Source organism: Callospermophilus lateralis, chromosome 6 (genome assembly GCF_048772815.1).
Source record: "Callospermophilus lateralis isolate mCalLat2 chromosome 6, mCalLat2.hap1, whole genome shotgun sequence".
NCBI lineage: Eukaryota > Metazoa > Chordata > Mammalia > Rodentia > Sciuridae > Callospermophilus > Callospermophilus lateralis.
The window spans coordinates 85,656,996-85,681,265 of record NC_135310.1 but is presented as its reverse complement, the minus strand read 5'-3'; the positions used below and the strand labels follow the sequence as shown (position 1 = coordinate 85,681,265).

General features: G+C 38.7%; 1 protein-coding gene across 2 annotated transcripts in view; it reads right to left on the bottom strand.

Annotated features, from left to right (window-relative positions):
- LOC143402491 (interphotoreceptor matrix proteoglycan 1-like) overlaps window positions 1-24,270 on the bottom strand; it is a 140,057-nt gene that overhangs the window by 3,445 nt on the left and 112,342 nt on the right. For both annotated transcript variants that reach the window (XM_077109551.1, XM_077109552.1), the window contains 2 exons: window positions 23,456-23,675; window positions 5,981-6,176 (listed from right to left, as the gene is read on the bottom strand). In XM_077109551.1, coding sequence (XP_076965666.1) covers window positions 5,981-6,176; window positions 23,456-23,675 — 416 coding nt within the window. The remainder of the gene's footprint in view (window positions 1-5,980; window positions 6,177-23,455; window positions 23,676-24,270) is intronic.

The following is a 24,270-nucleotide window of genomic DNA, read 5'->3' as shown; positions in this document are numbered from 1 at the left end:
AATGGACTAGTCTTCTTGGCAAGGCACTTGCCCTCAATATCATTTTCCTATCTCCTCACTTTTAGGGAGAATAACAAAAATGAAGCCAAGTTTACAGTTCTTCAGAGAATGCTGTTTTCACAGTTACAACAATTAGGGTTCTAATGGATATGCTTTTAAGTGCCAGGTAGGGACAGTGTCTCCTTACAGGATAGCCCTTTGTTGACAGGACCAACTCTGATAACACTTTATTCCTTACCTAAACCCATGAATTAATTTCTATTATCCCAATTACATAGAAAAACACGTTGAAGCTTAAAGCGGGGTGGGGGCGGGAATGTGGCTCAGTGTCATACCTAGTTAGGGGCAGAATTCTAAGTTGAACTTGAGTCTAATTTTAAAGCCTCTAGTTTTAATTCTTGTCTAATCCATGACTGATGAGGTCTTAACTTGTCAGCTGATCTTATAAATAAATATTCACTCACATAAGTGATGGTATCTTGTGAGTAACTAAAATAATAGATGGGAGGGGAGCAAATCTCAGGGATCCAGAGGGACCCTCGGAGTACCAAGAGTGTCTGGTTTCTCTTTACTGAAGAAGCTCATGGGGGCAACAGAGGTCTCTCCTTGTTCTGAGGATATCAGGGCTAAACATTTAACATTTGGAAAAGCATATTTAATCAGGGAGTGGAAAAGTGCAGGATTAGGGTCATGTGGGAACTTCTCTCTTTTTCCTGAAAATAAATTAAACATCTTTCTCCCCCACCCCATCCATTGCCTAGCATCCAGCATGGTGACTGGCACATGGTGCTCAAAAACTCTTGTTATGTTAGTCTAAGAAGCATCAATGTTCTTGTGTATTTGAATAGCTCAAGTCCATATTATCCCTCAGAGACCAGCACAAATGAAAAAAGCAGAACAACACCAACCTGGGTGAGAGCTATTATTTCTAGATCATCTTATACCTTGCTTTATTGGTCTTGTTTATGGCAACCTAGAACTAAAGTGATCTTTCTTGCTCAAGAAAGAGGAATGTTTAAAATTAAAAACTGTACATCCACTTGAAACCACCAATGGGACTAGTTAAAACAAAAACTGAATATATCACTGTTCATAAAAGACAACCCTCCTCCTCATCACCTTATTTGGGCCTCATTCATTGGCACTCCTTTTTTTTTAATGGTTACATTTTATTTTATCAATTTTTAAATTTATATATGACAGTGGAATGCATTACAATTCTTATTACACATACAACACAATTTTTCATATCTCTGGTTGTATACAAAGTATATTCACACCAATTTGTGTCTTCATACATGTACTTTGGATAATAATGTCTATCACATTCCACCATCATTTCTAACTCCCTGCCCTGTCCCTTCCCCTCCCACCCCTCTGCTCTATCTGGAGTTCATCTATTCCTCCCATGCTCCCCCTCCCTACCCCACTATGAATCAGCCTTCTTATATCAGAGAAAACATTCGGCATTTGTGTTTTGGGGATTGGTTAACTGCACTTAGCATTATCTTCTCCAATACCATCCATTTACCTGCAAATGCCATGATTTTATTCTCTTTTATTGCTGAGTAATATTCCATTGTGTATATATACCACATCTTTCTTTATCCATTCATCTACTGAAGGGCATCTAGGTTGGTTCCACAGTTTAGCTATTGTGAATTGTGCTGCTATAATTATACAAGCAATAAATTAACATATCCTCATTATTAAGAAAGCTGGACTCCAATTCCAATTCTCTCCATTCTTTGAAGACTTGTAACTGACAAAATGGCAATGCCATATGATTGAACCTAATATGCTTAAAAGTGTATAGTTTTGTATTAATTTACTACCTATACAGGATTAAACAAAGGGGAATGAAGGAAAGGGGTATGGGAATATGAAAGACAGTAGAATGAATAAGAAATAATTTTCCTATGTTCATATGAATATACAACCAGTGTAACTCCATATCATGTACAACTACAAGAATTGGAAGTTATACTCCATGTAAGTATGATATGTCAAAATAAATTCTACTATCCTGTATAATTAAAAACAGCATAAATAATTTTTTAAAAATAAAAAGAATCCCACAATTTCTTTTCTTGTGTTTACCCAAATTATTTCAAAACTTATGTCCACATAAAAACTTGCATGTGGATACTTAAGGCAACTTTATTTGTAATTGCCATAACTTATGAGCAACCAAGAGGCCTCTCTATAAGTGAATGAATAAATTGTGATATATTCTATTCTGCTGAAATTTGCTTCTTAATGTAATGAAGTATTTTGCATTTTTCAAGTATGTATATATCATTACCCTTAGCTGCAGTTTTTAATAGTGAGTAATTACACTCTAGGTTAACCATCCCCATCCCTTTTTTTTTTTTTTTTTTGTGGTGCTGGGGATCAAACCCAGGGCCTTATATAGGCTAGGCAAGTGATTTACCACTAAGTGACACCTCAGACCACTTCTCCCTTATTGAGGATGATATAATTATTTCAAAATTCAAAGTAAAAATAAGAATCAATAAATGGGATGGATTCAAACTAAGAAGTTTCTTCTCAGAAAAAGAAACAATCAGTGAGGTGAACAGAGAGCCTACATCTTGGGAGCAAATTTTTAACCCCTCACACATCAGATAAAGCACTAATCTGTAGGGTATATAAAGAACTCAAAAAGCTTAGCACTAAAAAAACAAATAATCCAATCAATAAATGGGCCAAGGACATGAACGACACTTCTCAGAAGAGGATATAATCAATCAACAAATATATGAAAAAATGTTCATCATCTCTAGCAATTAGAGAAATGGAAATCAAAACTACTCTAAGACACCATCTCACTACAGTCAGAATGGCAGCTATTATAAAGACAGATAACAAGTGTTGGCAAGGATGTAGGGAAAAAGGCACACTCACACATTGCTGGTGGGACTGCAAATTGATGCAGCCAATATGGAAAGCAGTATGGAGATTCCTTGGAAAACTGGGAATGGAACTACCATTTGACCCAGCTATCCCTCTCCTCAGTCTATACTCAAAGGACTTAAAAACAGTATACTACAGAGACACAGCCACATCAATGTTTATAGCAGCACAATTCAAAATAAATAGCTAAACTGTGGAACCAATCTAGATGCCCTTCAGTAGATGAATGGATAAAAAAATGTGGTATATATACACAATGGAATATTACTCATCAATAAAAGAGAATAAAACCATGGCATTTGCAGGTAAATGGATGGAATTGGAGAAGATAATGCTAAGTGCAGTTAACCAATCCCCAAAACACAAATGCCGAATGTTTTCTTTGATATAAGGAGGCTGATTCATAGTGGGGTAGGGAGGGAGAGCATGGGAGGAATAGACGATCTCTAGATAGTGGAGAGGGGTGGGAGGAGAAAGGAGGGGGCAGGGGTTTAGCAATGATGGTGGAATGTGATGGACATCATTATTCAAAGCACATGTATGAAGACACGAATTGGTGTGAACACACTTTATATACAAGCAGAGATATGAAAAATTGTGCTGTATATTTGCAATAAGAACCGTAATGCATCCACTGCCATTTATTTTAAAAAATCAATTACAAAATTTAAAAAAATCAAAGGAATATTATTGTGAACATTTCTGTAGACATAGCTTCATGCACAGATGCAAGTATACTTTTAGGAATAATTATCTAAAAGTGGAGTGAGTCAGATTCAAAGTTTCATGGAGGCTACTGGAAAACTTTTTTTAAAAAAAAGCTTTTCCAATTTACACATCCACTAGCAATGCTTGATAGAGCCAGTACTCCCACCCCATGTTATCCACATTGGGTATTATCCACTTTCCAACAAATGATCTCTCTTTATTATTTTTGGATTTCCATGATTATAGTGATATTGAGCATTTTCTTTATTTCATTGATCATTTGAAGTTCTTCTGTGAATTGTACCTCTATCTTCTTTGCTCATTCTAACATTTGATTATTTGTTTTTTATTGATATGTAGTATCACTTATTATTATGGATGTTTAATTTTGTCTAAAATGTAGGTTATATATATTTTTCTTCGATCTCATTGTTTGATACTTTCATTTATAACACTTTTTCCCTATAGAATTCATTTTCTTAAGTTTTCTGGGATTGATGTCATATTAGGATAGTCTTTTTTAATCCAGAATTATAGATTATTATATTAAAACATATTTTCCTAGTTTTGATCTTGAATTTGGATCTTTGATGTGGAATTGATCTTCTGTGATAAGGCACAATTTTATAAATGGAAGGACAAATCATACTTGAACCCTTATTGGCCAGTGGACACGTTTTTTTATAAATCCCCTATTGTATAAGTGTGTCTATGGCTGTTATATTTGTTCTTTTATCTATTTCTATGTCTATCATGTCTAAATATTATTTTATGTGTTTTGCTATCTTGAACAGAAACTACCCATCACTGTACTCAAGATTTTCTCTTGTACATTTTCATTTTTAGAGGAAATTTAGAACCAGAATGTCAAATTCCATGAGGAATCTCACTGGGGTTTTGACTGTGATTAACTTGGAGAAAATTCACAGTATCATCATGTACTTCTCTGAGTGAATGCTCTGTGCTTTATGTTCTTGGTAAAAGTATTTTACAAAGATCATTTCATAAACCTCTTGCAGCAACCCAGCAGGTGGAGTTGTCTCCTTATCCCATGAGGAAGTTGTGCTTTAGAGAAGCAATTTGTCCAAGGTCACTTGATTATTAAATTTGCTAAGCTGAAACTTTAACCACAATCTGACTTCAGAACATTGCTTCTTAACCAACCTCTATTGGGTATTTGTCTTTAAAATGTTAAAACTCTAAAGGAACAGAATATGTTTTTATCAAGGAAAAGGCTAAATTGTTGGGGTTTCTTGAGTTTTGGAAGTAGATGGCTTCGAGTTCTCGTGGTGGGAAATGAGGACTGTGGCCTCTAGAGTGAGCAAGTAAAAGCAACAAAGAAAAAACCTCAGGTGACCTGATAGTGATGAGGGTCCAGGTGATCATCACTGCGTAGACGCTCAGGTGTTGATGGGAAGGGCTGGCAGCACTCTCAGAAGTGGCCCAGGAACAGACTCCTGCAGAAGCCCTCTGAAACACAGTCTGCAGCCTTGTCTGGGTGTCACGGGACTTGAGAAGCATTGGACTCACCTTAATGCTCCCTGCTTGTTCCCAAGTTCACCTATACCCTGAGGTCTGGTTTGTACATAGAAAGCTAAGCCCATTATATGTCACCTCCTTTCCTACCTTCCAAGGGGCTTCTCTAATACTTTCTGTCTGGGAATGAAGGAGTAAACATATCTTAAACACTTCTAGAGATTGGACTACTATAATAATTAAAAATGTACTACAGAAAGTAATGGCAGGACGAAATGTTTTAGGTTAAAAAAAACAAAAAACAACTTGACTACAAAACAGGAAGCCAGTCGGATTCTATTTTGCTTTAAAAAATTCTGTATATACCCATTTTGTATCAATATGGACACCAAAAGATAATCAGCAGTTAATGTGATAAATTACACAGGATATTTATCATCTTTCTCATAATTTTTTATATTTCCCAGCTATTATGCTTTCAAACAAGGAAAACACCCAAGTTTTACAGAAACATGCACTAATTAAGGCAGTAAACCAAGAATTTTATCTGAAAGCTGATATAAGTTCTTTTTCCCTTTCCTACTGGATTTATGGAAATATTTCCAAAAAGCCTAGAGCAGGGCTCTCAAAGTCATCCCTGGACAGCAGCATCAATCTCACCTAGGCCTACCCAGACTTAGTGCTGTTTTTACAACAGAGCAGGGCCAGCAATGTGTATTTCCACAAGGCTTCCTCTGGGTGATTCTGATGCTTATTGAAATTTGAGAACCACATGTCTAAAGGGTCATATGAATTTATTTTGTTAGGGTTTTCAGAAGCACAAATAATGACATTTGTGTACTTAGGTTGTAGGTCTATGACGTTTGTGTGCTTGACCTACCTGCATGGGGCTCCCTTTCTCTGAAGGGCCTTGCATTCCTCTCCAGGGGCACAGAGGTCTGGGTCCACGTGGTCCAGGTCCCCCTGGCTCTCATATCCTGGTCTGCACCGGCACTCCACTTCCTCTGTCCATTCATTCTTTATGCACTGGGAAAATTCATCACAGGCCAGGAATTTGCAGGGATCTGTTTGATCAGCTGTAAGAGATGGAACAGAATTTGACTAATGTATGATGCCGAAGTGTGGAGCTGGCAGCAATTAAAGGCAAAAAATCAAATATATTTATTATCATCTTATTTTGGAGTGGGTCATATAGTATTGGTTTACAGACTGGGTGAAAAGAGAACCATAGTTTGTGCTTTGAAAAATGAATTTATAGACACAGGTGATAATATATTTAGTTCCAACTATAATTATGTACAGACTTTTTAGAGTGCATCAGAATCATCTGGAGGCCTTATTAAAACAGATTCTATTGGAAAGTGGATTATAAATCTAATATTTATAATATTAGAATATTTAGCTCTGAGAGGCCAGTGGCTTCTGTAAGCCTTCCCTTATTTTTATGGAGCTAAAGACACTGAGCTCTGAGAAGAAGCAAATGGCCAGAGCCCCCACGTGCTGGTAGCAAAGCCAGCACATGTCGTTAGATTACTGTTTTTTCTGCCCTGGGAGGATTTTCTATTTAATCACAGCAGCCTTTTGTCTTCAGATTATTCTTTTTTTTTTTTTTGTAAGTATTTATTTTTTAGTTGTAGGTGGACACACATCTTTATTTTATTTTTATATGGTGCTGAGGATTGAACCCAGTGCCTCACACATGCTAGGTGAGCGCTCTACCTCTGAGCCACAACTCTGGCTCAGATTATTCATTAATAAGCATTGTTATGTGTGAGGAAATAGGGAACAGGCAATAGTGTATAAAACCATTCTTTCAAATATCTAGAGGAGGTTAGTAATATATACAGTTAATTCTATATAAGGAACTGACCATCAACCTGGAGGGGATTGCTTTGGACTGAGCATTTAAAGATCACAAGCCAGTCATGGTGGTGCACAGCTGTAATTCCAGCTACTATGGAGGCTGAGGCAGGGTGATGGAAAGTTCAAGGCCAGCTTGGAGAATTTAGTGGAACACTATGTCAAAACAAAAATAAAAAGTTCAAGTATGTAACTCACTGCTTGCTTGGCATGCGTGAGGCCCTGGGTTCAATCCTCTCTACAGTAAATATTTTAGTTTTTGTGTTGCTGTGACTAAAATACCCAACAAAAACAACTTAGAGGAGAAAAGCTTATTTGTGGCTCATGGTTTCAGAGATCTCAGTCCATAGACAGCTGACTCTGGGCCCAAAGTGGAGCAGCACATCATGGGGGAAGGGCCCAGTGAAGGAAAGCTGCTCAGGTGGGGTGAGGAAGGAGGGAGGGAAGGAGGAAGGGAGAGAAAGATGGATGAGGGAGAGGGAAATAAAGAAAAAGATAGAGAGGAAGAAGGGGCCACAGGGAAGTTATATTCTTCTAGGGCACACACCCACCTGGGTGATCCATCTCCTCCAATTATGCCCCACCTACCTAGGGTTACCACCCAGTTAGTCCATCCAAACTAGGAGGGACTGATTAGATTACAGCTCTCACAATCCAGTCATTTCACATTCCTGAATCAATGCAGAAGCTTTTGGGGGACACCTCACGTCCAAATCATAACAATAAATAAATAAAGTAGGTTACATTTGGGGTTTTTCTCATTTTTAAAAATTGTTGGTGCATTATGGCTGTAAACAATGGTGGGATTTATTGTTATATGCCCACAGAAGTACGCAATATAACACTATAATTTGACCTACTATTCCCAACTATTTCCCCTTTTCCTCTCCTCCTCAGAGTGGGTTGTGTTTGTTGTACAAAGGAGACAAAAGTATGAGCAGAGGAAAAGAGATGAGGAAAGAACAGACATCTGAAGAGAGAACAGGGAAAATCCAGTTAGGAAGGAGCAGAGATCCCTTATGAATGGGAAGGAAGGGATCTAAGATTGGTAAATGACTGTTAAGGCCAATTTCTGAAAGGCACACTAAGGAATTTGGACTCCCCACCCCCTCCACTGCCAACTTCCCCACTGCCACTCTAATGTCCCCCAGGGATTTGAACTGCACAGGCAGATGGGAGTCACAGATGATTTTTAAGTAAGGAAGAGTATACTCAGAATTGTGCCTTAGGAGATTTATAAATACAACTTAGAATTTTTAGAATTAGAATGACTTGAGAAAGCATCTGGGCCAATATTTCCCAAGTGGGAACATTTGTGGAACTCTAATTCAGCAGGATTTGATAATCTTTATGCTAAAAAGAGGTTTCGTGGCTAAATAAGTTTTAAAAAATGCTGTGTGACTGTTGGTGAGAATGTAAATTAGTACAGCCATTATGGAAAATGGTATGAAGTTTCCTCAAAAAAATAAAAATAGACCTACCAGATGATCTAGCAATCCCATTAGTGGTTATATATCCAAAGGAAATGAAGCCTGTATATTAAAAGAGACATTTGCACTCTCATGTTCATTGCAGTACTGTTCACAATAGCTAAGATGTGGTACCAATATAAATGCCTATCAATGGATGAATTAAGAAGCTGTGGTACATACATACACAATGGAATATTATTCAGTCATAAAAATGATGAAATACCATCACTTGCAACAACATGAATGACCCTGATAGACATTAAATTAAATAAACTAAGTGCAGAAAGACAAATACTGTGTGATCTTATTCCTATGTGGAATCTAAAACAGTAGATCTTGTTGATGCTTACAGTAGAATGATGGTTACCAATAGCTGGAGAGAATAAGTGGAGGAGGTGATGGGAAGGGACGGGCCCCTGGGCACAAAGTTAGATAGGAATAAGTTCTAAGTAGGAACTTATTGCATAGGAAGGTTATTATGATTGGCAATCATGCATTGTATATTTTTGAAAATAGCTAGAAAAGAGGATTTTGATTGTTTTTAGTGATCACAAAGAAATGACAAATGTTTAAGACAGAAGATGTGTTAATTAACCTCATTTGGTCACTACACAATGTATGCATATTTTGAAATATCATATTGTATCCCATAAATATGTAAAATTATCATGTGTCAATCAGAGATAAAGGTAAGGGTGTACTGGGACACATCTGTGATCCCAGGTACTCTGGAGGATCACCTGAGCCCAGGACTTCAAGTTCATCTTGATGGGACACAATTTCAAAAAAATTAAAAATAAATAAAACAGTAAACAAGAAAAACATATCATAGGAAATAAATATAACAAGGTTTCTTTCTCTTGCTCTCTTTCTCCCTCCAACACTATTCCTTTCTCTTTTTATTTTTAAACCCCTTAGGGTCATTTATAAGCTCATGTCTATTATGAGTCTTCAAGCAGAGAATGTGGTCAGCTACTTAGCCAAATGTACAGACCATAGAAACTTTAAGGTTGATGGGGACAAGTGTTCAAACAAATCCCTCTGCTCACTTTTCCCATCGAGTATCTCCTTGTGGCAGAAAACCCTAAAGCAAGAGGTTAGTTTGACCAGCCCAGGGGTCTGGGCAAGAGAAGCTCCTTGAAAACATATTTTTGGGTCTCCCAACAAGGTAGACTCCTAAAAGTCTTTATGTGACACTGTGTTTCTCTGCAGCTTCCACGTTCCTATGGAGAGCCACACCTGGATAATGTAATCCTGCTTTCTTTGCCTTGTGGTTCCTAGAACTGGCCATGTTCAGGAATCCTTGTCACTGGTTAGGAAATAACTCAGATTTACATTGACAACCCAGTTGATTTATGTCCAGGGCCTGGATTAGTAAATGACAACTGTCAGCAACCTTAGACTCAGAGCTGTATTCTTGAAAACAGAGGCCAGGAGGGAATGTCGGTTCCATTTATCTCCCTTGCTGCACTAGAGAAATATATTTAACTTGGAAAGCTGACCGAATGCATGAATTCTTGCCCTCTGAAGAGAAAGAGCAAAGGTCTGATAACCAGAAGAGTTTCCCCGTGAAAATAAGTGTTTCTATTTTACAATAATTTCCTTTAGCAATGAATTTGTCCAAATTTGGGGGCTCAGAATCAGGAATATTTGAAGAATGAAGGCAATCGGTTTGTAAACTACTCGACTTTCTCATGTTATTTATTCAGGACCAGTCAATAGAGAAGGAGACTTTGAAATCACTAAGCTTAGGTTTTGTTTGCTGGGTGTGCTTTCCTGGGTACTAAAACAACATTCATCCATTCAACAAATATCAACTTGGCCTTTCAGAACTTTCAGCACTAAGAATTTCACACTGGCTAAATATTTTTGATTTTTATTTTATCCATATATAAAAATTTACATTTTATATAGGTGGAATTTTAGAGTCAGAAGTCGTTTTAGAGATCTTTTAGACTAATTTGCTCCTTGAAGATGAGAAAGGTGCCATGCAGGGAATAGGAATATTGCTAAGGTCATGCCTGTTTGTGTTCGAGTCTTCTGACTGAGATTTCAGGAAGGAAAGAGCCCCATAGGGGAGCTGTTGGACCACTTGCCAATATGGCAAATGGAGGCAACTGCAGTTAATTAGACTCAAAACAGAAGCAACTCACACAGTTTCTTTCTGTACTACCTTAAAAAAAACATCCTTTGACCTCTTTAGTTACATGTCATCTTTCAAATGACACATGCAACTTTGGATTTTAGACAAAGACCCACATTTGGGCTGATTCTGAGAAAGAAAGAGCCACAGATGAGAAAGAAGAGGAGAAAGATGGGCTGTATGATGAATGAAAGTTTAAATAGTAGAATTTTCCTATGCAAAGCTTCCCTGTGTTTTTTTTTCTTTCTTTCATATCCCCCAAACATTTTTCCTTAGAATAATAGGATTATTCACGGATACATCATACATCTGTTTCTCTCATCCTTAACATATCTCTGGACATTTGTACAAAATAGTCATTGCTCTCGATTTGGTTAAACATCATCATCATCATCATTGTCATCATCTATACATTCTGTAGCAACAAAGAATTCTCTGTCCAAAAATGGTCTCATTACTTGGAAAGAAGGAGGACAAGAATACTTGAGAGCAACCATAGATTAGGAAGGAAAACATCAGGTGCATTTTCTAGGACAATATTTTCAAGTAATAATCAAATTATGTGTGTAGGTGATGAAGTAAAGTCCTCATGATTGATTTATAGACTGATTGTTCTATCATTGCTTTACTCCTGGATTTCCTTAAATCCTCTTTACCTAGTTTTTTTTTTTTTATGTTGGCACCACTATATAGAGGAGTTTTTCCATAAGCCTACAACCACACTTAATAGACACCTTGTATGGGTTGGTGTATTCTCTGGGCTTACTCTAATTGCTTGATGGCAAAATTACTTGATTTTCTGTCCTTAACCAATGTGGACCGTTCTTCTGCAGAGCACATATGATACTCTTTCCATAGCAGTGGACAAAGATACTTGGCTTTAGTGAGTTGTGTGTGTCAGTAGCTGCTAGTTAGCAGAAGGTGGGAAGATCCAGATCCGTCCCAGTGTCCAGAGGTCCTAGATTGTCTTAGCATCCCACATGGATTCTGACTGTAGTCAGAGCATTCATGTCATTCCATTTCAAGACTTGTCCCTGAATTGTCTCCAGGGGGTCATAACCCTGAATTTCTAGTTACCCAGGAGTGGAAGTGGCAATTATTTATATAAGAAAAGAAGGTCATATATATCAAGAGCCATTATGTATCACTGTGGTGGACACTTTAAACATGTGTCTTCATTAGTATTTGTAACAGTTTTCCAAATATATATAGACATTTCAGACACCATTTTTATAAGGGAGAAAACCGAAACCTATTTGATCTAGTAAGTATGACCTAAGATTCAAATTTTTCTGTTTACAATATTTGACTTTTTACATCATTCTAGTGGTTTTCAAATGTGGGGTTTCCTGGAGGAGGGAGGGTGAGTGGGAGGTCTCCTCTACATCTTCATCTCCACTCTCAACAGTTGACATATCAGACTTTCACAAATACTTTCCTTTGAATAAAGACTCTCCCAAGCAGCCAAAATCTCACAGCCACTGTCTGCCACCATTCTTTCAGATGGCACAATGTTTCTTATAGAAAGTACAGTCTGATGCAACAGTGGTTCCAAATGTGACGGTGGTTCAAGCATGGCAGCAATGAACATGCTTGACATAAGTGAGCTTCTATCTAGGACTCAGAAATATTTGCATCATTCCAAGATTTCTGGTGCAAGTATATTTTATGTACTAGTTTTTGCTGTGGATTTGCTTATATAACATCTTTTGTGTGCATTTCAAAGGTTCTGAAAAGCATTCCCAACTAGCTGACAGAGGAAGATGTCTCTCAACTGTCTGTCATGTGATCAAAAAGCACTTAACTGAATGTTCTCTGCTTGCAGAAAACACTTGGAGGCATTTTACAGTTAAAGTTAAAAAGATGGCCCTTGTAATCAAGGAGTTTATAAATGCAGGTATATTATAAGTCCCTGGCACTCTAAGATAGTGTCTTTTTCAAAGCTCCTGTTTCTGGTTGTAAGTGCACTCATGCTTCCAGAGTTGAAAATAGTCTGCGAGGCCTCTGCGAATTCCAGTCCAGGTTTTGGCAACTCAGTTGGTGCTCCTGGGCTGCTAGATTGCCCCGACTTTGCTCCACAATCTAGTGATTCACCGCCTCTCTCCCTCACCTTTATAATTTCATCATCTTCTCTTGCACTGTCGAAATCTCACTCCCATTTTGGACAGAAATTGAAGCATCTCCTTTTTTAAAAAAATCCTGTTCAAGAGCAAGATTTCAGCTCAGCTTGAATAGAATTCTGGCTTCACCTGGGCCAGCTAGAACTGAGGGCTTTTGGGGTCTCTGGTGGACGTTTTTTTTCCCTCCCCAGTGAGATGAAACATAATGTCCGCTAGATGGCGCCCAATTGCAAAAGAAGTAGGGCTGGATTGGATTTAAGGAATGAAATTTAAGTGCTCGAACTTATTTCTGTCGCCTTAAAAACGACTGTGCGGTGCGCATTGGTGGAGGGAAGCAAGGTCTGGAAGGAATTCACGCAGTGGCAGGAGCAGCTCCAGGGGACCGCTGATAGAGCCATTATCGCTTCGTGATTACAGCGGCAGACCGAGCCTGCCGGGTTAGGAGAATGTGGTGGAAACTACTGGATCATCTTTCCCAAGTTCAAAAAGGCAGAATAGAGCAGCTCTGGAGTCCATAGACAGGCATATCCCCCGCGCAAACTTCACGCCTGAACAAAGTGGCCAGATTTCGGTAGAGTCGGGCTCCTATTGACAGTAGGGGGCATCTGCTGGTCAGCTTGGCCTCCTTTTCCCCCACCCCCAGAACGAAGGTTGTGTCCTGATTTTGTTGGTGGGAAAGAAGCAGGCAGTCATTCTTTGCCAGGGGCATCAGTGCAAGCTCACACATCACAATCAATAGCAATCCGCATGACTACAGCCTTAATGCCCACCAGACTTAGAGATCTAGGAAAATATTTTCTTTAAAATAGGAAGGAAGGAAGGGAGTGAGGGAGGGAGGGAGGAGGAAGGAGGGAAGGATCCAATCTGGGTTATATTTAGCTTTATATTCATGCAGTTTTAAGATATGATTTTAAATATTCCTTATTCATTAATATTGATATTCTTTCTTTAATAATATTCATGAAGGCAAAAAGTCTTGGAGCCTAGGAAGTCCTAATTTAGCCTTGGAAGTCTTAATGTAGCCCTGGTGGTCTGACTATTCCCTTCTCAATGTATGCCCATCACTTTTACATAGTACTTGGGGCTTAGTGCTTAGCAATTTGAACATGCTTCTCTTTTGAAGATCCATCTGAGATGTACACAGGTAGACCCCACCTTCCACACAGATCCTTTGGATTTATTTCCCCGAATTCTGAGGACATTGGATTTGGTTGTATAATGCTAAAGTGTCAGAAAAGCACTCTGGGTAAAAAGGTCTGATTCCCAGAGTTGCCTGTGGCCTGGGGAATGTGGGTTAGCTCTTTGGGTCTCACTTTTCATTTACTTAAAATATTTAAACTGTTTGATTATTAATATCCTTCCAACTCAAATATAAACCTGGGTAGTGTGTGTTTGTATTTATGTGTGTGTGTGTGTGTGTGTGTGTGTGTGTGTGTGTGTATTTTTCTGGTATTCTACTGGGATAAAGATAAAATAGTGAAAAGAGTGGTTGGCTGGACATGGGGGCACATGAGATCTCCATAACTGTTGGTGCAATTCAGTCATTAAAAGAAAGACCTAAAGACCTACATTTAAGTTAATGTTTCATTGCTTCATTGTTTTATCATTATTGATCAGAAATGTTTTGTTTATGAGTTCTTGCTGAAAGGTAGGATTAGAGTGAAAATAATGTCAATGATAAATGTAACAGAGCACCATGCATGTAATTGGAGCTTACTACACATATGTGGAATTGAGCAAGTTATTAATGGGGGTCCTTTCGGGCTTAAAGGGCAAGCCATGTGAAACACTTTGTGATTCATTTTAATTCTTCATCAGTCTCAAGAACCACCATCACTAACTGTTTAAAGTAGGATCTCAGTAATTCTTCCACTTCCAAGAGTGGATTATGAATGCCCATGTACGTCTTGCTTGGTATGTGTGCTGAAGAATTAACTCCTCTCTCAGCCATTATCTGTATCTGTGTTCTAGGTGGAATGGTGTTAGGATGGGGGCCTAAGTGTCTCAGGATCAGCCGGCCAGGGAGAACAGTGACAGCAGGAAGATAAGGGAGGTGGCCCAGCAGCTGGGCTGGGGCCCAGAATTGTGTGGAGGGGTTTGTTTGAAGAGATTGGAGGGAGGGTTTTAAGGAAGCTCCATGGGATTGTTGGGGTGTGGAAAGAGGACACAGGTTGAAACTGGAGAAGCATGAAATCTATTTGGCAGTGCAGCAAGTGTCGGGGTTCCCTACGGAAAGCAGAAGTTAAAAAGGAAATCCCCTGTGATGGACATTCCAGGAGGCAAAGAGCCCCAATGTAATCCCAGGAGGCAGGACCAGGGACACAGGAGGTAAATGGAGAAGGAAGAGGCAGGAGAAGTAGGGCAGGACAGACAATTCCTTAACTGGGAAGGGACATTCCTAGCAGTTCCTATACCTTTGAGGGTTTGGGAATTTTATTCCTTAGATGAACACTTGTGTTTTCTTCTTTCTCTCTGTCCCTCTCTCTTTCCCTCTCCCTTTATATTTTAAGAATATAACAAAATGATATAGAAAATTTCATTTGATGAAGTGTAGAGACTAACAGAATTGTGATGTAAGTTTTTCTAAATAGATTGAACAGCTACCGTGTACCCAGAAGGATTCCTTTTTATAAAGAGGCAGTAGGGTAGAGTCAAAGGAAGCATATAAACCTTTGAATTCCAGTTATAGTACTTGGTAGTCATGTGACCAGTAAAGGGTAAATTACTGTACTTCTCCAAAACCCAGTTTCTCCAATTGTATAAAGTGTGTTTTGGAGGATTATACCTCCTTTATGTATTTATTTATCAAGACTATAATAGTGTCAATAGATACGTCTTTTTGTTTTTTGTTTTTTTTTAATTGTGATGAGTGACATCTATCACCTTTTTGGACCTGGAAACTAAAATAAGAGTCTGACACATAATGCATTTTCCAGAGAAGATGAGTTTGTTGATCTACATTTTTGCTGAAAGCATCTTGGATGCCAGACTGTAATTAATTTCTGTGTTAACTATTTACCAGCCTTGAGGTCTGCCCATTTTTGAGGAGGTTTCCTAGGGATTCAAGGAGAAAATAAATTGTATGTGGTTTTGCATTTTTTAAGTCTCCAACCTGCACAGCTAACTGGTATAAAAGCCCTACATGCTTCTGAAGAATTTTCATAGCAGCCTAAATGAAAGACGACTCTCGTTGCTGGAAATGCTGGCAGAATACCGAGCAAGCTGTGATTTATTCGGTTTTCAGTTGATAAATCACAGAAAGTTCTAATATTGGTTTATATTTCTCATATCACAGATTCATTTATTCAGGGAGTTTTCAACAGACGAATGGCACACCGAATGCAGGAATAACAGCATGCCACTCTCCTACATGTCTCTACCTCTGCAGATGTTATTTGGCCTAACTGACTGCACTGGTAACTCTTACTGAGAAGACGTATCAGGAAATCAGATGCTGATCCAAATGTGAGATGATATTCACCTAAAAATCTCAGGAGAATTTTCAAATCTTCTGTTTTTCTTCTCCCCCCATCCTGTCTCTTTCTCTTTCTTTCTTCTTCTTCTTCATAATCATTTTTCTTTCTTTCTTTTTTGTTTTTTTTCAATCTGGGGATTGAACCCACTTAATAACATTTCCCTCTCCTGGCATTACTATCACAAACCTCCTTTTTTACTCTGCCATTAAAAAGAAAAGAGAGAGAGAGAGAGAAAAAAAGGAAAGTCTTGATTGGAATTTGTTTCATATTCTGCAAATGAAAATAAGTAAATGCTCTGGTTGAGCATAACCTGTAAATATAATATAATTGGGGCATAGACAGAAAATACTTCTCCTCAGCTTCACTAATCTTTAGACAGGCTTCTTCCTGACTCCCCTGACTTCCTTTTCCCTAGAGCAATTACCGTAGAAAACTTGTAGTTGCAATTTTTTCTCTGACCTTTGAGACATAAATCTTTAAAAAAGCCTCTTGTCAGTTTTACAACTCAGGAATGTCTTTGTCCAGGGTCTGAGAGCCATCCCTTTGAGATTCAGTCATCAAGGAAGACACAGCCTGGGTCTCCCAGTTTCTATGGGAAGGAGGGAGCCTAATGTCGGAGGCCACCTTCCTCCTGTCTCCTTCCAACTCAACAGTGGCCACTCCACTAGCTTGGCTTTGCCTTTACTGGCCTCTTTTGTGACCTCCACTCATTGTTCATTCACAGCTGCTGAGATTGCTGACTCTCTCTGCCTCCTTTCTCCTGCAGCATCCTCTTCTAGTTTTCCCTCTTGACTCCCTTTGTTGGCGATCTTATTTCCCCATTAAGCGTTGGGGTTTCTCATAGTTCCATTCCCAGCTTTCTTTTTCTGCCATCTGTTCTCTGGCTTTAGCTGAAGCTTCCCAAATGTATACTTTCAACTCTGGCCTCTCTCCTGGCTTTTAGACACCAGCTTCGTAGGCTAAAGGTCAATTTGCCTAATGCTCATTTCCTTAGCAGTCTCCCCACCTCCAAATATTTTTGGAGTCTTTTTAAATCCTTAAGGGAGCTTACTAATTTTGCTTTAGTTTTTGCATTTAACAATTTTTAAAAAATGAATGAATCTATGTGCTATCCTTTGTGTCTGTTTATACATTTTTACTATTGTCCAAAAATGCAGTACTTTATGAATGAGAAAGCAAATGTTTTTGTAAGGACTGCTTAATTCTTACTTTGAACACTTCTTGAATTTTCTATAATTTATTGAAGTCTAATTTTAAAAGACCCTACATTATAGAGGGAAGAGAAAGAAAGAAAAGGAAAGAAAGAAAGAAAAAAAAAGAAAGAATGAACGACGAACGAACGAACCAATTTACCTATGTGGGTGTAAACAGATGTGACAGGGGCTTTCAGACTAGCTTTAACACTTATTTTCTCTTCCTTCTCGTCTGTGCTCCCTGGGCTCCTTACTCTGTTATCTAAAGCTGCTATCATAGTGGAATAACTGAAGTACCATTAGTCTTCCAGAATGGTCTTTTTCCTCCTGCTCCTTCTGGGATAGTCCCTCCTTGTCTCTCCTAGAAATCCCAGTTTCTATGTACTCTTTATACCACCACCATCTTAACCAAGACTGGGCTCATTATCACTGTCTACAAAGCTGCCATGTGACCCCTCACCTCCGTGGAATTGCTCTCTCCTCTGTACTTTATAACATGACTGCTTGCATCCTGATTATAGAGGTTCTATTATAGCTTTTGGTATTTGCTTCTATTTCTCTTCCTATTTTGTTCTTTGAGTAGAGACAGTGTTGATTCATCTCTGGGTCCTGCTGCCTATGAGATGTCTGACTCATGACAGATGATCCATAATTGTTCACTGAAGTATGAGTGAACAGCGACCCGAATCACGATGGCATTATCCTCTACTTGCTTACTTTCCTGTAGCAGTAGAGATAAGGGCCAGAAGGATGAAGAGGCTGGGTAACTGTTGATGGCTTCAGAAAAATTACCCACCGTTTGGAAATAAAGAGCAAAGTTGACTACATGACCTTAAATGTTGTGTTAGAATACCAGCAATCCCACCTAGTGAACCAGGACCTCTGTGGGCCAATCTGACCTGCTGTCTGCCTTTGTACAATATACAAGCTAAGGGTGGTTTTTACATTTTTAAATGGTTAGATTTTAAATGGTTATATAAGTTCTTACATAATGTCTTCAATTTGCCTTTTGGTTTGCAAAGCCTAAAATATTTACTCTGTGGCCCTTGAATACAAAGTTTGCTGATGCCTAGAAGGCAGTAACTCTGACTTGCTATTTGCTATTAATTATGGTCCAGACATTTCACAACTCTGTAAAGCTAGAAGTTAATGCATAGAAGATTGATAAAATACAATGATAGTGCTGTTTTATATTTACCAACCTTACTTCATCAATCTCTTTGTTATTTGGCTGTAGAAAATCCCAGTTTCTATGTCCTCTTTACACCAGCTCTGTTATCCTAACGATTCTCTGACTAATAAGCTAAACAAATGTTCGGCATTGCTTGCTTTGGCATAGCACACTGTGCAATGGGTGATTCTTTGTACAGGTGGGGGAGGCAGAGTGGGAAAGGCAGGTGATTCCGGAGGCTGGGGAAATACTGGAGATGAGGTGGGAGACCTTGCCTGTCCTCTGCTCTGTGTACCATGGCTCTGGTCTCCTATTTCTCACAAGAAAGTGATAAGGGAAGGGCAAATGGGTGAGAAATCCAGTAACTTGGTTTCTCTATGGTGTTTAGCTCTCCTGTCCGGAAAAGGTTAAAAGTGTACCATGCCATCTCCATTTTCTGAAGATAAGTTTTTGGGATTCTCTCCATAAACAAACCAAAGTATTTATTTTTGACACACAGTTTTGCCAGCCGTTACCCTTTTTCCTCTCTGCAGATTTCCCATTTAATTCTCTTTAAAGGAGAATTTCCTCAGTAGATTCAACTAACATCAATGAGTTCAAGCAAACACTCAGAAGATCAAAACCTGAAACAGGGAGGTTTCCTATATTTGCTAAAATGACCTTTTGGTATTTCCAGGAATTTTGATTTTCAGTGCCTCTCAGGTCTCTTTTACTATATGCCTGCATGCTGGAGGATGGGCTCTGCGGAGTACAGCCCAAGGTGTTCGTATCTGAAAAGACCATGCCAGCAAAAGAGCCAAGAGCCATGTAAATTGGAATTTGAGTCCTTGTTCTCCAAGAACCTGATATAATTATCTTCATTCAGAGTCCAGTGACCTGAGAGGCAGCAAGTTCAGCTGGCTGCACTGGCTGGTTGTTCTAGAAGGACATTTTAATCAGCCTGTCAGTCAGTCACCATGACAGCTAATGCTCAAATATACCACCAAAAGGAGAGAGTCCGAATCAGCCATTCACACTAAAAAACTAGGAGCAAAATAGCTATCATATTGCTAGATTAAAAAAAAGAAGAAGAAAATGATTGAAACTCTTCGTATTTTTTCTTCATTTGCTTTAAAATTTGGATACCTATTTCTTCTATTATCAAAAGGACTGGGGTTGTAACTCAATTGTAGCACACTTATCTAGCAAGCATGAGGCTCTGGGTTCCATCTTCTGCACCGTCAAACAAACAAACAAACAAACAAAAGTAATTTCATGCTTATTTCCCCAAACTAAAATTGTACAGAAGTTTTGGTGCTAGAAATACTTTACTGCAACTGTGTAGGCTTTCTTTCTTTCATGAAAAGTGTTTTAGATGTTATTTTCAAGATGTTTTCTGAGATGTACAAATGCTTAGAGTAAGAAGTTAATTAACTCTGTTCAGAAGCAATATGGTAAGTTTTGGGGTTTTGGTGCTATCTCTACCCTGAATTGAAACAAGGCTGTGAACAGGAGGAGGAGCTATGAATAACAGGTGAATGAGGGGGTGCTTTTGTCTCTCCCAGTGTGAACTTGATTGTTGCATGCTTTGGCTTTATATCCTTAGCAGCTACAACTATCTAATGGAAATTTGTACTGCTGCATGACCTGCCAGTGTTCTGGCTCCTCTTGCCAGCTGCTCAGTCCTTACCATCACCATCCATCCATCATAGGCTTGATCATGGACCAGAGGCACTAGAATACTTAACATCATCTCTACTTCTACATTCTTTCCTGTGCAGGCTGCCAGACCTCATCAAAATAAAATATAAAGGAAAACTAAAAACCTAAGAAAATGGTCATTAAAAAGTATTTTTTTGAATGAAAAAAGTTTTGCTCCCAGCAGTTAGTTTTAAGATGTCTCTTTTCCTTTTTCTGCAGTTCCCTGGTACAGGGACTGGGTTGCATACATTAATTAGCCCAAGCATCCACTTGCTGTTTCCATGGGGGAATTTACCTTTTGCCTTCTTTGGTGAAATAACTAAAACCAGGATCCTTAGCAGTGAGGAGGAAGCTCATGTGGTCAGTGTCCATTCCTGTTCTCACCTGTCCTTTGCCTGTCCCTCCCTGCTCATTTCTACCTTGTCCTTCCCACTCATTGTTGACCAAAAGGAAAACTTCTGGGTACAGTTTGGCACAATGGCTTCTCACCTATGCATAACCTAGCATAAATAGGAATCTTTTTTCATATTGGATTTGTACATTTTGACTTATATAGAGGAATTCCTAAGTTCATTGTTTATTTTTTACTTTTATAAATCATATTTGACTTCCTAATTCTACTATCCTCAAATGTTTTGGCAGAAACATTGCTTATGTCCTAATTGATTCACCACAGTCATTTCTCCACAGACTTCTTAAATGAATTTATTTTTTCATTCATTCATTATTTTGTGAGTTTTCCATGTACTAAAACTTTAGGTCCTCTTACTCTATTGGTTTCTAGTAAGGAAAAAGTATGAACCACCATTTCACTGAAAAGCTGAGTGTAAAGTTTCAGTGGTTTTGCAAAGTCTCCCTTACAGATACTGTGAGTGATCACTCATCCATTCAGTACATTGCCTGTCAGATTCATTGCTGTACCTGGCTTTAGTATGGCTCCATTTCTGGAAGTTTCTGAGCTGATCAATCTCAAATTGAGCTGCCTCTGGAAAGCAGGCAGGTAATTTCCCATGTTGTCCAGCATGCTCTATGTGTCCCCTATATTTCCACCATTAAAAATATAAATTGGGCCTGTGCCCAATGGTATAGTAGGCAGCCTGGAGGTGTTCTTATCTTGGTAGTGCACCATAAGTTTGGCTCCAGCAGGGACTGAAACTCACGTTAGCACCATCTCACTTCTACTGGCTGCTTAGAGGAAAAGCTACATAAAAGAACTATTCACAATAAATTAGTGAAAATAATTTCAGCTCCAACTCTTACATAAATACTTTACCACTATATATATATAATTCTTGCTGGTACTGTAGGTTGCAAATGGTCAAGTTAATTATGACAGCGTTGCAATAATAATCATGATTAACATTTATTAAGCAACTACGATGTGTCAAACATTATTCTAAGGATTATAAATATTCTTTTGGTTAATCCTCAAAACTGTATGATCTCCATTTTTCACTTGTGGAAACTGGATATTGCTCCTAGTACACAGTCTCCCATTCAGGGCTGTGGACCCCCGAAAGCCATTATTATTCTGTACTTTCTTTCAATATCGCCAGTGTCTCTTTTGCAAACTCGACAATGTGCTACCAGCTTCCCGCCCTCTTTCTGAGGCACTTTTTTTTTTTTTTTATTGGTTGCTCAAGACAATACATTGATCTTGACATATCATACATTTGATTCAAATGGGATATGAATTCTTATTTTTCCACGTGTACAGATTTCAGGATCACATTGGTTATACAGTCACTTAACTGACACATATATTGAGAAGCCTGTCCCTACAGGTAGAGGCTGGGGGCTCTCACCTAGGCTATGAATTGACCTTGGCTTGCATTGACCTTCTTGTGTTACTGGATGGTCTCTTAGTATAAAACAGTCAGCTCTCTGAGGGAGGGAGGAAAGGAGGGGTTTAGTCTCTCACCTCTCTTATGCTTTCCAGGTTCTCCCCATATACTTCCTGATCTTTACTGAGTGACAGGAGAGATTAATTTCCTGATCTTAATTGCAGGGAACCTCTGGTTCCTTCTCAGTTCTACATTAACTTTCAGGGAAAGAAGCAGCCTCTCACCAGCATTTAGGAGGTCTTTTGATTTCTGAAGAAGTCCAGAGGGCTCACTTAGCTGCTCCTGCGTGGGGTTATTACTCCCAGGCTCAGTGCCTAAGGGCGTCCTGTCTTTTTAATGATCCTGTTTACAAAGGTACTGAAGAAAATTTTTTAAAGTTTCTCAAAACTCTTCTGTGTCAAAGATAAATGTTTCCTTTGGAGCCCTCTGGATTGCATTTTTGCCCTAGGCCTTTTCCCCTTTGCTTTCATTGTTAGTCTACAGAGCGCCAGAGAAAGGTGTTAAAAGATTCACTTCACTAATTCATAGCCAATTAAAGAGACTCTGTTGCAAACCTGACTGGAAGGTTGCTTTGGCAGTAGGTCTGTAGCCCTCCCCTCTTGCCCTCCAGGGAATTTACAAAAACTTCCTTTAGTTGTTTAAAAAACAGAATTCTGAAACTAATGGTGAAAACAGTTCCTATTTGGGCAGAGCAAGTTATATTGGTACATACATTCTGCTTTAATCACTGGAACAGAGGTTTGCTTCCCATTATGTGGCTAAGCCCCCTTATCTTTAAGAGTTGTCTCCTCCACTAACTCTTATTTGTTTTTTTTCCTACACATAGAGGCTGATCTAGGGTGCACAACTGGGAAAGGGAATTATTTTCTCCTTTCTTTGGTGATGGCGAAGTGACTTTCTCTAAGTTTGAATTCTGATCTGATTATTTTTCTTTCCTCAGGATGCTGTCTCAGTTTCTTCCTGAATTATGTTATGAAGAGGCTGTTCTGACAGCTCACTGTGACTAGAAGGTTTCTGAGGTAGGAACCCCCAGATTGTTGCAGTTCACCAAGAAAGTGCTTTTGACTTCTAGCAGAATGTAACTTAGCTTGACTGTGGGCGACATTAAAAAAAAAAAAATCTGAAGTACAGCAAAAGTTTTATTCGGAAAGGAAATTAAAGCTCTCTGTGAAGTAAGAGGTACATTTGTTCTTTGCTTTCTGATGTGGAAAAATTTAACCTGCATGTCTTAGGACTCTTTCTGATAATGGGATCTGTAGCTTCTGAAAGGCTGTTTTATCAAGTGTGATTTAAATTTAATTTTTTGTGGTTTCACAGTTGAACAGAATGCTCAAAACCAAAACAAAACAAAATGAACAAAAAAATCCCCATAAGTTTCTCTTTTGGATTCTTTTACCTGGTTCAATGTTGAGAGAATAGCTGTCTATTTCCAAATCAAGTTGATGGGCTGCAGTGGAACGAAAATCCTCCAGGACCCCGTGCACGGCCTTGGTGAGGTTATACGGCACTGACCTAGCAAACCTCACCTTGCTGTTCACGATCACACTCCCATTTCTGAAGCTAAGTATTTCAAGTTGCTTAAATCCTGTAAGATTAGATTGCAGATACGGAACCAGCTGCAAAATAAAAGATGGTTTACTCTTAACCATGTTCCAAGTGTTCAGCTGCTGCTAATTCCATTTGTGCTCCCTTTCATTACCTGAAACATATATTTCAATTGCTTTTTATTGTTTTTATTTTTGTTTAATGTGAGGCCAGAACACCACTACTTAATGACCTGTCTGCAGTAATGATGTCTCATATTTCCATCTTTCTTTGTATTTTGATGGATGGGTAATGATTTCTTCACAATGAAATGTGAGAACAGATGATTTTAAAAAATCCAAGCCAATGTTATCAACTTGCATGCCAGGTTTTTAATAAAACAAGAAGTAATTAAAAGTAATTAAAGTAATTAAAAACATGTTCCAAACTGAGCCAAGGAGCAAACTGACCTACTCCTGTATAAATGGGACAGCAATTTGGAAGCAACTAGTTGTAAATGACCTATTGAAATCAACAACAGCTTCAATATCAATGTGTCTGTCTATGCAGTATGTTTCAGGGCCAAAACAAATGTAACGAGAGGAGTTAGTAGAGAACTGGCGGCCAGGAAATGTGGGTGCCAGTCCTGGAATGCTCCATACCTAGCTGTGTGACCTTCATCAAGCC